Here is a 14294-nt window from a genome sequence, read left to right as displayed (position 1 = left end):
GCCACCACACCCAGCTAATTTTCATATTTTTAGTATAGATGGGGTTTCACCATGTTGGCCAGGCTGGTCTTGAACTCCTGACCTTAAGTGATCCACCTGCCTTGGCCTCCCAAAGTACTGGGATTACAGGTGTGAGTCACCACACCTGGCCATTTTTGAACTTTAAATAAGTGGAACCTACATATCTATCTATCTATCTATCTATCTATCTGACTTTCATTTCCCTCAATTATTTTTGAGATTCATTCATTCCTCTTTTTTTGTCTTTTTATTTATTTATTTTTAGATACAGGGTTTCACTCTGTCACCCAAGCTGCAGTGCAGTGGTGCAGTCACAGCTCACTACAGCCTCAACTTCCCCAGCTCAGGTGATCCTCCCACTTCAGCCTCCTGGGTGGCTGGGACTACCAGCTCACACTCCCACATGCAGTTAATGTTTTGTAGAGATGAGTTTTCACCACATTGCCCAGGCTGGTCTCAAACTCCTAGGCTCAAGTGATCTTCCCTCCTCGGCCTCCCAAAGTGCTGGGATTACAGGTGTGAGTCACTGCACCCGGCCTCATTGTTTTTTTCAATTGAAATGAAACTCATATAGCATAAAATTAACCATTTTTAAGTGAAAATTCCTCAGTCCTTTTCATTACTGATTAATATTACAATTTCTGACTATACCATGATTATTTTTACCCATTCTACTCTAGATAGACCAGTGGAGTCATCATGAACAATGCTGATAGAAATGTTTTTTATATGGATGCTGGTGTGCATGTGGACAAGTGTCTTTAGGGAACATACCTGGGAGTGGAACTGCTTATCCTCTACTTTACTAATGTCAAATTGTTTTCCAAAGTGGCTGCACCAATTTACATTCCCAATAGCAGTGTAAGAACATTCCAGTTGCTCCATATCTTATCAACAACTGATATTATCAGGCTTCTTAATTTAGGGTGTATAATAGAATAATTTGCACTTCTCTGATGACTGAGATAAAATATTGGCCACTTACATTTCCTCTTTTGAGGTGCTATTCAAGTCCTTCACACACCTTCTTTTTGAAAAGTCTTATGCTATTCTTACTAACTTCTATGAGTTCTACTTTTTCTGTCCTATCCATCAGCTTTTACTTTTGCTTACAACTTGACTGCCATATAGAACAAAACCACTAATCAAAGACAATATAAGAGCCTAAAAAGTTTTAAGTATTCAAAAATTAGTATGTCTGCTTGTTTTATGTAGACTAGCCCAAAAAGCCTGGAAATTATTTTTAGGAGTACTAGGAGATATATAAATATAACTTAAATTTAAAATGTAACTGAAAATATGAAACAATAATTTTTTTTTTTTTGAGACAGAGTCTCCCTCTGTCACCCAAGCTGGAGTGCAGTGGCATAATCTCCACTCACTGCAAGCTCTGCCTTCCGAGTTCACACCATTCTCCTGCCTCAGCCTCCCAAGTAGCTGGAACTACAGGTGCCCGCCACCACATTTGACTAATTTTTTTCTGTATTTTTAGTAGAGATGGGGTTTCACCATGTTAGCCAGGAAGGTCTCGATCTCCTGACCTTAGGTGACCCACCTGCCTCGGCCTCCCAAAGTGTTAGGATTACAGGCATGAGACACCCTGCCTGGCCGAAACAATAATTTTTTAAAGTTTATATCTACCATTATTCCCTTATCTCCAAGCAAAGGTGCCCAGTATACAATGCAGATTCATGCATGCTATAGTCACAATGGGTCTCTGAATACTTTTCATCCTAGAAAGAAAAACTCAAAAGTCATGATCTTATGTCTCATGTCAAAAATCGGCCAGGTACGGTTAGCCAGACATGGTGGCACATGCCTATAATCCAAGCTATTCCGGAGGCTGAGACAGGCAAATCATTTCAACCCAAGAGGCAGAGTTGCAGTGAGCTGACATCACGCCATTGCACTCCAACCTGGGTAACGAGGGTGAAACTCCGTCTCAAAAAAAAGGAAAAAAAAAATTATTATGTCAAAAATGCCTAATATCAAAGACTAAAATGAAGTTTTTTTAAAAAAGAAGACAAAAAAGTTGAAATTTCAATTGTAAACAAAAGTTTTATACCAAAAAAAAAAGTTGTTACTGAAATCAGCTACTTTTTCTTCCTAACAAGAGCACTATTTTGCTTAGCAACAGAAGAATATTTTAATTACTCACTTAATAAATGCTGGTGGCATATCTCTCTTCAAAATCTGATCCTCAGTGGTTTGAACAGTCTCTTTTCCAACCTACAAGAGGAAAAAAAAATTCATAATTCAAATTCTCAGACCTTAAAAAACTATTACTTAAGCATATTTGAAACATATACTTAAACATAATCTATCATTAAAATTTCTAGATTTAAAGGAGATTTCTGGATTTAAAAAATTTTTTAGGATTACTCACATAATATGCTTTCACAATATACCAGAATAATATGGAATACAAACATAATGTTGTATTACTCCTTCTCCAGAGTAACTAATTTGAAAGCATTATTGAGCATAATAGGAGAAATTCATCATTGAGAATACCTGTGTGTGTGTTTAGCCAAAAAACTCTGCCACATCTCTAAAATGTTACCTGAAGTATATGAATCAAGTTAGACAGACAAAAAACATCTATATAGAAAATAAATAGTTATTGGAACTGGGGAAAATATTTGAAACTATTATGATTCTGACACTAGAAACCAAACATGAAAATATGCAACATTTACTAGTAATCAAAAAAACTGAAATTAAAACAACATGGTATTTTTCCCTAATTATAGCGCAAGTTAAAAAGAAAGAATATATAATGCTGAATGCAACAATGGAATAGATAGTTTTACACCCTGCAGGTGGTGATATAAACTGACATATTCTCTTTGGAAAATCATTTGTTAGAATGTGTTAGGAGACATAAAAAAAGTCATACCTAGAAATTCCGCTTTTGAGAATATACCTTATAAGCTGTAATACCAAACGTGGTAATAAAAACAATATTCACAAAAGTATTCACTATGATGATAGTTATAAAAGCTAAAACACTTCATAAATAACTCCTCCAACAAAGAGGAATAGTTAAGTAAATTAAGATATATTGTTAGGTTGAGTACTATGGGGCCATTAAAACAATGGTTATAAAAACTTAGCATTATGGGAAAATGTTTATGACATTATATTTCACTTAAAAGAAGAAATATAAATAACAAGTACATTATGAGTACAACACCAAAAAAAACCCCGCATGTATAAATAAAGCAACAACACTGAAAGAATATTTTTAAAATATTCCAGTGGTTGTACTAATGCTTAGGAAATTGAGCGATTTTGTATTTGTATTTCCTATTTTCTAATTTCCTGAAATGTAAATTTTTTTTTTTTTTTTGAGACGGAGTCTCTCTCTGTCGCCCAGGCTGGAGTGCAGTGGCCGGATCTCGGCTCACTGCAAGCTCCGCCTCCCGGGTTCACGCCATTCTCCTGCCTCAGCCTCCCGAGTAGCCGGGACCACAGGCGCCCGCCACCGCGCCCGGCTAATTTTTTGTATTTTTAGTAGAGACGGGGTTTCACCGTGGTCTCGATCTCCTGACCTTGTGATCCGCCCACATCGGCCTCCCAAAGTGCTGGGATTACAGGCGTGAGCCACCGCGCCCGGCCCCTGAAATGTAAATTTTAAAGTAATTTTTGTAATTTAAAAACACAAAAATGTTTCTGTAAGCTGTTTTGTTATTTTTTGTTTGTTTGTGTTTTTGAAATAGAATCTCACTTTATTACCCAGGCTGAAGCCCAGTGGTACAGTCTCGGCTCACTGAAACCTTGGCCTCCCAGGTTCAAGTGATTCTGGTGCCTCAGCATCCCAAGTAGTTGGGACTACAGGCATGTGCCACCACACCCAGCTAATTTTTTTTCTTTTTTTTTTTTGGATTTTTAGTAGAGATGGGGTTTCACCATGTTGGCCAGGCTGGTCTCAAACTCCTGACCTCAAGTGATCCACTCACCTTGGCCTCCCAAAGTGCTGGGATTACAGGCATGAGCCACCACTCCCAGCCTAAGTTATTTAGTTGTAATTATTTTCTACCTAATAATCTTAGTACATAATTATCTGTCATTTTATATAAATCTTCCAAATAGTAATGGTCAGAAATTTTCTTAAATTATCAAAATATTAAATGTCACACAACAAATTACGTATGTATTATACCACTAATCATACACATATTCACTTTCTTCAAAATTATCTCTGTGCAGGTCTTGAATGTCAATTTTTCTTCCACTGTATTCATGTATTATAAAATATAAGAGTAAACTTTAATATAGTAAATGGCAAAATTCATCCATTTTAACAATATAAAGCCACCTAGGAGTACTAAATCATAATTATAAACCATATTTTAATGTAGAAATCTGTGAAATTAAAAAACCCCAGGATGCAAAATATGTCAGTCCTACTATTTAACCATGTAACTTTTGATTGAGTTTAAAGAAAAAAAAAATGGAGTAAGAAAAATCCTGGCCGGCACAGTGGTGCACACTTATTCCCAGCACTTTGGAAGACCAAGGTGAGAGGATTACTTGAAACCAGGAGTTGGGGACCAGCCTGGGCAACACAGTGAGACCCTGTCTCTACAAAAAATTAGTCGGGTGTGGTGGCTCACACCTGTAGTCCCAGCTGCTTGGGAGACTGAGATGGGAGGATCACTTAAGCCCAGGGGGTTGAGGCTGTGGTGAGCAGTGTTTTACACCACTGCACTCCAGCCTGAACAGGGCAAGACCCTGTATCAAAAATTCTCTAAATGCACAGTAAATCAGCTAAAGAAAATAACACAATAAACTATTCTCAGAGAATATAAGTCATGCATAAATTATGAATACAAGTTTTTTCTCTCAAGTTAATAGCTAGAAAAAGCAACACATATCTACCACTGTGTAACAGCCAATGCTTCTGTAGACAATAGACTGTCTGTATCATAATACAAGGCTTTTAAATCAGCAGCTGGTTCTCTAGAGTTTCTCAGCTCAAAACATGACAGAATATTTCCAGATGTATTGTTCACTATGTTTTCCAACTGAAACCAACCATTTAAAAAGCTGTGGCCATGATTTCATGAAGTAAAAGATGAAGTTCAGCCACAAAGTCACTGGTTCACATTCAGTATAAAGGGCCTAGAAAGATATTCACATTTATGACACAGAGAGATTCCTTTTATATATGTGGGGAGAAGGAGGGACACAGACACAGAGAGCAAGGGTGAGAGGGAGAACTAGGTGAGTTCCTCTTATATCTCCTTTAGAAAATAGTAAGTTATTCAGTGTTATTAAACATTGTTTTTAGCACAACAATATGTGCCAGGTACTGTTTAGGTAGTAGAGATAGAGAATAAAAATAAGTTTCCTGCCTTCATGGAACTTATAGTCTAGTAGGGAGAGAGAGAGAGTCAAGTAAATAAACAAATATGATGCCAGATAATGGTAAAAATGATGCTATAAAGAGTACATGCTGGAAACAGAGGAGCCTACTTTGGAAAGAGTAGATAAAGAAGCAACATTGGAGCTGAGACTTTGAAACTAAGAAGGAGCCACTCATGAAAGAGCTAGGCAAGAACAATCCAGGAGGAGTAGCCAGAAAAAGGCCCTAAGGTAAGAAAAGACTGCGTGTATTTTAGGAACTGGAAAGAGGCCAGAGTGGCTGAAGCTCAGGGAGGGAGGGAAGTGTGGTGTGGTGATGAGGCTGGGTAAGAAGGCAAGGGCCAGATCATAAAGAGCCGTTTAGCCCAGCTTGAAATATTTGGAATCGTTTATCAGTATAATAGGAGGCAGGAGTTCTAAATAAGAGATTAATCTGACTTTTTCTTTTTTTTTTTTTCTTTTTTTTAAGAGACATGATCTGGCTCCATAGCCCAGACTTGAGTGCAGTGACGCAATCATAGCTCAAGCGATTCCGGGCTCAAGAGATCCTCTGTCCGGAGCAGCTAGGACTCCAGGCATGAGCCACCATACCTAGCTAATTTTTTGTTTTTTTTCTTTTATAGAGATGGGGTCTCACACTGTGTTTCCCAGGCTGGTCTCAAACTCCCATGCTCCAGCGATCCTCCTGCCTTGGCCTCCCAAACTGCTGGGATTACAGTCATGAGCCACCATGCCTGGCCTGATTTTCTTTTTAAAAGGTCATTTTGCCTATTTTTAGGGGGTGCGGGGAAAGCAGGGTAACCAGTATCACTCTCCTAGATGATTGCAGGGAGGCTACTGCAGTCAGCCGGGAGAGTGATAGTAGTGACTTAAGTAACCTTAAGTTACTTACTCCATTTCTATTTTCACTACTAAGTGAAATATGTCAGTCCTACTATTTAACCACGTAACTTTTTTTTTTTTTTTTTTTTTTTGGAGACGGAGTCTCGCTCTGTCGCCCAGCCTGGAGTGCAGCGGCCGGATCTCAGCTCACTGCAAGCTCCGCCTCCCAGGTTCACGCCATTCTCCTGCCTCAGCCTCCCGAGTAGCTGGGATTACAGGCACCTGCCACCACGCCTAGTTAATTTTTGTATTTTTAGTAGAGACGGGGTTTCACCGTGTTGGCCAGGATGGTCTCAATCTCCTGACCTCATGATCCGCCCGCCTCGGCCTCCCAAAGTGCTGGGATTACAGGTGTGAGCCACCACGCCCGGCTAACCATGTAACTTTTGATTGAGTTTAAAAAGTAAAAAAATGGAGTAAGAAAAATCCTGGCCGACACAGTGGTGCACACTTATTCCCAGCACTTTGGAAGACCAAGGTGAGAGAATTACTTGAAACCAGGAGTTTGGGACCAGCCTGGGCAACACAGTGAGATCCTATCTCTACAAAAAATTAGTCGGGTGTGGTGGCTCACACCTGTGGTCCCAGCTGCTTGGGAGGCTGAGATGGAAGGATCACTTAAGTAGTGAAAATAGAAATGGAGAAAAGAACAAAATTGTGTTACCTTTTGAAGGAAGAACTATTATTAGGACTTGCTCTTGGACTGGGTGGGGTGGGGGATTAAGACTACACTGAGGTAAAGAAATAAAACCATGTGGCCGGGCATGGTGGCTTATGCCTATAAATCCCAGCACTTTGGGAGTCTGAGGCGGGCGGGTCACCTGAGGTCAGGAGTTCACCACCAAACCTGGCTAACATGGTGAAACCCTGTCTCTACTAAAAATACAAGAATTAGCTGGGCATGGTGGCAGATGCCTATAATCCCAGCTACTCTGGAGGCTGATGCAAGAGAATCGCTTTAACCTGGGAGGCGGAGGTTGCAGTGAGCCAAGATCGCGCCACCATACTCCAGCCTGGGCAACAAGAGCAAAACGCCGCCTCAAAAAAAGGAAAAAAGAAAAAAAATCACTTCTAAATCAATGAAATAAAAAGCCTTCAAAGGCAGCAATGCTAGAAGGCTGATATATGACAAACAGTTACTATCCAAAGATAAAGTAATCATGGCTATACTAGATGAAAACATTAAAACAGTTTTGCAAATAGCAAATAATCTGACCCCAGTAGAGGTAATTACTAAAAACTGAATGGCATGTAATTAATTGACGCCTCTTTGTAAGAGTAGGAGTAGGTAAGGAAAGATAAATAATTAAAAATATATTCAAGGGCATTTATTTAAATGCTATTTTTGAATACTTAAGTGATAAACACTAAATTTGATTTTGTTATTCTAAGCTGCATTCATACTTGAAGCAATAGTATTCATAACTGCTCAATACACTCTGCCTAGAATTAGATTAGGGACAATGAATGGCACTGTTTTTAAGGTACAACACATAAAACATCACTATGTAGAATGAATGCCATTTTTTCTTGGGGAATTGATTTTTGGCAGTGCTGTCCAAAGAATTTTCTGTTATGATGGAAATATTTTATTTAATCTGTGCCGCCCAATACAGTACCCATTAGCCACATGTGAGTACTGACCACTTGAAATGTTCCCAGCATAGGTGGGGTGCAGTGGCTCATGCCTGCAATCCCAGCACTTTGGGAGGCCAAGGCGGGTGGATCACCTGACGTCAGGAATTCAAGACCACCCTGGTCAACATGGCGAAACCCCGTCTCTACTAAAAATACAAAAAGTAGCCAGGCGTGCGGCAGGCGCCTGTAATCCCAGCTACTCGAGAGGCTGAGGCAGGAGAATTGCTTCAACCTGGGAGGCGGAGGCTGCAGTAAGCTGAGATTGCACCACTGCACTCCAGCCTAGGTGACAGAGCAAAACTCCATCTCAAAAAAAAAAAAAGAAAGAAAGAAAAAAAAGAAAGAAATGTGGCCAGTATAACTGAAGAACTGAATTTTTACCTTTATTTCATTTTAATTGCCACATGCGGCTAGTGGCTACCATATCAGGCAGCACAGATCCATGAGACCTTCACTGTCTCCTAAAATTGGTCTTGTTGCTCCAGACTCTTCCTTCCAATTCATTCTTCACACAGCTACTAAATTAACCTTCATTTATGCCTTTGCTATGTGGTCTTTTAGAAGAAAGGAGCCAGGCCTGGAAAGGAGAAGCTGCCCAGTAGAGAATAATCAGGCAGCCCAACCAAAAAGAGGATCACAGGCAAAGAAGGTCAGTCAGATATGCGAGTACAAGGAGGCCAGGACTAGAAAGTCAGGCTGGTGTGGCTTCAACAGAGGAAATGAGGCTAGAAAGGAAAGCTCAGTTAGTTCAGGAAGGACTTTGTACGCTAAGTGAAGGCAGAGAGGATTGTTACCTTGACCTGCCCATTTATTCAAAGATTGTCATCCTCTTTTCTAGATCTTTACAATTCAGTGTTCTAACACCGAAGTAACAAGTCGAGAACTTCCAAAGAACCAGTTTCTAAAGATCTACAGAAGCAGAAAGGTATGTCCTGTTTGGGAACAACTGGCAAAACCTGTCTAGGAGAACCAAAGACAAATCTTTTACTTTTAAGCCATTAATCCATTGATGACAGAAAATGCATTTTCCTGTCCTCTCCTGTCACCATCAAAACAGAAAATTTCCATAGCACCCAACTTTTCCAAATAAAAATAGAGTAGACCGGCCAGGCGCAGTGGCTCACACACGCCTGTAATCCCAGCACTTTAGGAGGCCGAGGCGGGCGGATCACGAGGTCAGGAAATCAAGACCATCCTGGCTAACACAGTGAAAACCCGTCTCGACTAAAAATACAAAAAATTTGCCGTGTGTGGTGGCGGGTGCCTGTAGTCCCAGCTACTCGAGGGGCTGAGGCAGGAGAATGGCGTGAACCCGGGAGGCGGAGCTTGCAGTGAGCCAAGATCACACCACTGCACTCCAGCCTGGGCAACAGAGTGAGACTCTGTCTCAAAAAAAAAAAAAAAAAAAAAAATAGAGTAAAACAAACAAGAAAGGGATTAATTCACAAAATGTCTTTTGTTAACTAACAGGAATCTTCATGGCTGGTGGGAAAATGTTATTCTTGGAGGTCAGCTTAGTATGGGGAAACATGATTCCCAATATAGACTACAACTTTGCAAACAGGTCATAAGAATCAACAAATGCTTCTTTTTTAATTTTTTAAGATGGGGTCTTGCTATATTGCCCAGTTCCTTGAACTGCCGGGGTCAAGGAATCCTTCCACCTCAGCCTCCCAAGTAGCTGGGAGTACGGGTGCGTGCCACCACACCTGTCTGATGCCTGATTTTTTAACGCCTTAAAATAAACCTGATTCCTTCTGAAAAAAGCCCTGTGGATTAAAGGGCTAAAAAAACAAAAAAAACAAACAAACAAACAAAAAACAAAAAACAGAGCAGCTGGGCACAGTGACTCACGCCTATAATCCAGCACTTTGGGAGGCCGAGGTGGGCGGATCACCTGAGATCAGAAGTTTGAGACCAGCCTGGCCAACATGGTGAAACCCTGTCTCTACTAAATATACAAAAATTGGTTGGGCGTGATGGCAGGCGCCTGGAATCCCAACTACTCGGGAGCCTGAGGCAGGAGTATCACTTGAACCCGGGAGACAGAGGTTGCAGTGAGCCGAGATTGTGCCATGGCACTCCAGCCTGGGTAACAAGAGCAAAACTCCATCTAAAAAAAACAAAAACAGAGAAAAGAACAAACAGATCTTAGTTATAGTCTGAATAGGTTTCTCTGGGTCAGTATTTTAAAACAACTCTTTTGGAGTAATCTAACCTTATAAGAAATATAGTCATGTCTCTTGGTATCTATGGAGAATTGGTTCCATGACCCGCTTCAAATACCAAAACCCACAGATGCTCGTCTCTTATATAAAACAGCATAGCGTTTGCATGTAGCTTACACACATCCTCCCACATACTTTAAATTATCTCTGGATTATTTGTAAAACCTAATATAATATAAATGCTATGTAAATAGTTGTTATACTGTATTGTTTAGGGAATAAAGACAAGGAAAAAAAATCTGTACATGTTCAACACAGATGCAACCATCCTTGTTTTCTGAATATTTTCAGTCCACAGTTGGTTAAATGCACAAGTGTGGAACCCACAGATACAGAGAGCTAATTGTACGTGTTATCCCTTCCTAACTTTATTCCACTGCTGAGAGAAACTCAGACTTGTTAGTTCTATTCACTGACAAAATTATTTCTCTTTTATTTTCTTCTTCAGAGAATAGCCTTTAACTCTTGGGGCTTGATTCCATTCAATTCAATAAACAAGCAGTAAGTGCCAACTATGTGTCCACTAGGTGGTAGGAAGAGAATGAGATAAGAAATAAAACATCTTTAGACATAAACTGAAATAATGGTAGTGAATGAATAAGAGGCCTGGGGGCATTTCTAGGGGGCTTGGCAGGAAGCCCTGTTTCTTTTGAAGAGTTCTTACTTTGTTCAGTAGTTAATTTAAATATCTTTTGTTCAATATGTGACTTTAGTTCAAAATTCTATGTGAGAGGCCTTTTGTCTTCTGCTGTTGTTATTATTACTCCTTTCATCACAATGTACTCGATTTGGTTTAGTAATATAGAGAGATTTGGTTTCTTTCCAGCAAAAAAAAAGAAAGAGAGAAACAAAAAGGTTGGCTGGTTCAAGTCACTACCTAGACTGAAAAATATGTTAATGTAGATGTCTCCTCTAGCTAGACTAAGTACAAGAAAACAGAAAGACGAAACAAAGCTGGGAAGACTTTTGTTACTGATTTGTACAGTGTAAGTCATAACTACAGAGCATTACATTAAAAAGGTGGTAGGAAGATGTTCTTAATTATTTAATTATTTAGACAATAGGTCGTGACCAACTGATTGTGACCAGTATTAAGAATGTGTACCCATTTGCCTGTACTTACTGTGGCTCAAATCAATGTCTTATGGCATAAGAGTTAGCCTAATCAATCCATTATACTGAACAACCATTCTGATTGCAGCTGTGTCCAGTACCAGCCCTCAGTCATACAAGGATAATAATAATGTATGTGACCCATCATCAGCAATGTTTTTTATTGTTTTTCTGGGGTGGTGATGGACTTGTGATCCATCCACCCCTCACTGATATCCTTTGTACATCATTCACAGATGGCCAGCCAGAGTTCAGTGTTGAAGAGGCCACATCCAGAAAAACTGAAACTCTCTAATCTACTCTGATTTCCAACTTATTCATTTAATCAAGCACTTAATGAGTACTTCCCATGTGGGAGGCACTATATCTGTCACCGTGTGATGGGGATACAAAAGTGAGACTCAGTCCTTATTCATAGACAAATGCTTAAACAAATAATGTAATGCAATGTAATGCATGCTCTAGTAGAGTTACATCCAAGTTTCCACTCTGCATAGGTGAGGTACAGGAAGTTTTACAGAGGAAGATAAATTCTAGGAAGGCAGAATAAGAGTTATCCAGAAGTGATAGGAATCAAGGTAAAAAGGAGGGCTTTCCAGTTAATAGGGCAAGATATGGGAAAGAATGGCCAGTTCAGGAAACACAGCTGGAAAACGGGGTACTGTGTAGAGAGGAGGTATGAAAAGGACAGGAAATTGGAAAAGCAGAAAGGGGCCACATCATGAAGGGCCTTGTATGCAAAGCAATAGACTTATCCTCTAAGCAATGGGAAATTATTTAATTATTCTAAGTAAAAGACACTGTTAGGTCTGCATTTCAAACAGAAAAATTCAGCAGCAAGAATGGATCAGAACAAAGAAAACTAGGAAGACAAGTTCATTTGTGAATTCATTTATTCAATCAACAAATACTACTTATATAACATGCAATGTACCAAGCATTACAGACAGTGATGAAGAAAACACACATGGCCCCAGATCTCACGGAGCTTACTTACAGTCTTAGTGAAAGATAAACTACAGATTAACTGTAGCAGAAGCAGCAGCAGTGTGAATGGAGATGAGAGGGCAGGTGTAAAAAAGGCAGCTACATGACACTTCATGCAGAGGGTGAGAGAGAAATCTAGGATGGCTCCCAGCCCCTGGCTCAAGTGACTGGGTCAATTGGTAACATAGGAAGAAAACCAGATCTGAGAGGGAAACTAATTAGCACTGGGATATTCAGAGGGAGTTGTCCGATAAGCAACAGAAAAGATGGTTCCTCAGTTCACTTACCTGGACTAGAAAAATTGATTCACAAGTAACGGGCAAATCAAATGTTCTAAAAGCCATGGATAATGAATGAAATCACGACCCAACACCACCACTGGTGGAAGAACAAGCTGGTGAAAAGAGCTAGGAAGAAAATATCAGAGATAGGGGCAGGGGGGATCAGTAGAACTGTGTCATAAAAGCCAAAAGAGTTTTAGGAACAGTCAACAGTGTCAACTGCCATAGAGAGGTTAATGGTGTCATTAAGATATTCACAGAGTTGTGTGACCATCACAATTGATTTGTGAACATTTTCATCACTCCAAAAAGAGACCTAGTACCACTAGCAGTCAACACCACCCCCATTCAGCCCTAACCCTTCCTCACCACCACCTAGTCTTAGGTAATCACTAATCTACTTTTTCTCTACAGACTTACTTATTCTAAATATCTGATATAAATAAAATCACATAAGATGTGCTCTTTAGTGACTAGCTTCTTTCATGCTGTGCCATGAATCAGTACTTCATTTCTTTTTATTGCCAAATCATATTTCATTGTATGGTTACACCACATTTTGTCTGTCCATTCATCAGTTGATGGACACCTGAGTTGTTTTCATTTTTTGGCTATTATGAATAATGCTGCTATAAACATTAGTGTACAAGGTTTTATATGAATATGATTTCATTTCTCTTGGTTATAAACCTAGGTATTGAATTGCTGGGTCACATGGTATCTCTATGTTTGACCATTTGAGGAAATGCCAGCCTATTTTCCAAAGAGGCTAAACCATTTAACATTCGCAGCAGCTACATGAGAGGGTTCCAACTTCTCAAAATCCCTGGCAACACTTGTTATTATCTTTTTAATTACAGCCCCTCCTAGTGAAGTGGTATCTCATTATGGTTTTGACCTGATGGCTAATGATGCTGAGCATCTTTTTATGTGTTTATTGACCATTTATATATCTACTTTTAAGAAATGTCTATTCAAATCCCTTGCCAATTTTTATTTTTTATTTTATTTATTTATTTATTTATTTATTTATTTTTGAGACCAAGCCTTACTCTGTCACCCAGGCCGGAGGTGCAGTGGTGCAATCTGGGCTCACTGCAACCTCCGCCTCCCGGGTTCAAGCGATTCTCCTGCTTCAGCCTCCCAAGTAGCTGGGACTACAGGCATGAGTCACCACGCCTGGCTAATTTTTGTATTTTTTGGGTAGAGACCAAGTTTCATCATGTTGGCCAGGCAGGTCTCGAACTCCTGACCTCAGGTGATCTGCCTGCTTCGGCCTCCCAAAGTGCTGGGATTATAGGCATGAGCCACTGTGCCTGGCTCCTTGCCAATATTTTGAGTTATTTATCTTTTGCAAATATTTTTCTCAGTCTGTGGGTTGTCTTTCCCTTTCTTGATAGTGTCCTTTGCAGCACAAGCTTTTAATTTTGATAAAGGCCAATTTAAGACTAAAATATAGCTTGCCTTTTTCTTTTCTTTTTTTTATTCTGAGACAGAGTCTCTGTTGCCCAGACTAGACTGCACTGGCATGATCACAGCTCATGACAGCCTCTACCTCTTTGGGCCCAGGTGGTCCTCCCACCTCAGCCCCCTGAGTAGCTAGATGTACAGGTGTATACAACCACACCAGGCTTTTTTTTTTTTTTGAGACGGAGTTTCACTCTTGTTGCCCAGGTTGGAGCGCAATGGCGTGATCTCGGCTCACTGCAACCTCTGCCTCCCAGGTTCAAGTGATTCTCCTGCCTCAGCCTCCTGAGTAGCTGGGATTACAGGC

General features: G+C 40.0%; 1 protein-coding gene across 2 annotated transcripts in view; it reads right to left on the bottom strand.

Moving 5' to 3' along the window:
• Positions 1 to 14294, bottom strand: part of VCL (vinculin) — a 142107-nt gene that overhangs the window by 72455 nt on the left and 55358 nt on the right. For both annotated transcript variants that reach the window (XM_011991163.1, XM_011991164.1), the window contains exon 2: positions 2180 to 2250. In XM_011991163.1, the coding sequence (XP_011846553.1) occupies positions 2180 to 2250 (71 nt within the window). The remainder of the gene's footprint in view (positions 1 to 2179; positions 2251 to 14294) is intronic.

Source organism: Mandrillus leucophaeus, unplaced genomic scaffold, assembly GCF_000951045.1.
Source record: "Mandrillus leucophaeus isolate KB7577 unplaced genomic scaffold, Mleu.le_1.0 Scaffold39, whole genome shotgun sequence".
NCBI classification, from domain to species: Eukaryota; Metazoa; Chordata; class Mammalia; order Primates; family Cercopithecidae; genus Mandrillus; species Mandrillus leucophaeus.
The sequence above is the reverse complement of the archived record's forward strand: the minus strand, read 5'-3'. Positions and strand labels throughout refer to the sequence as shown.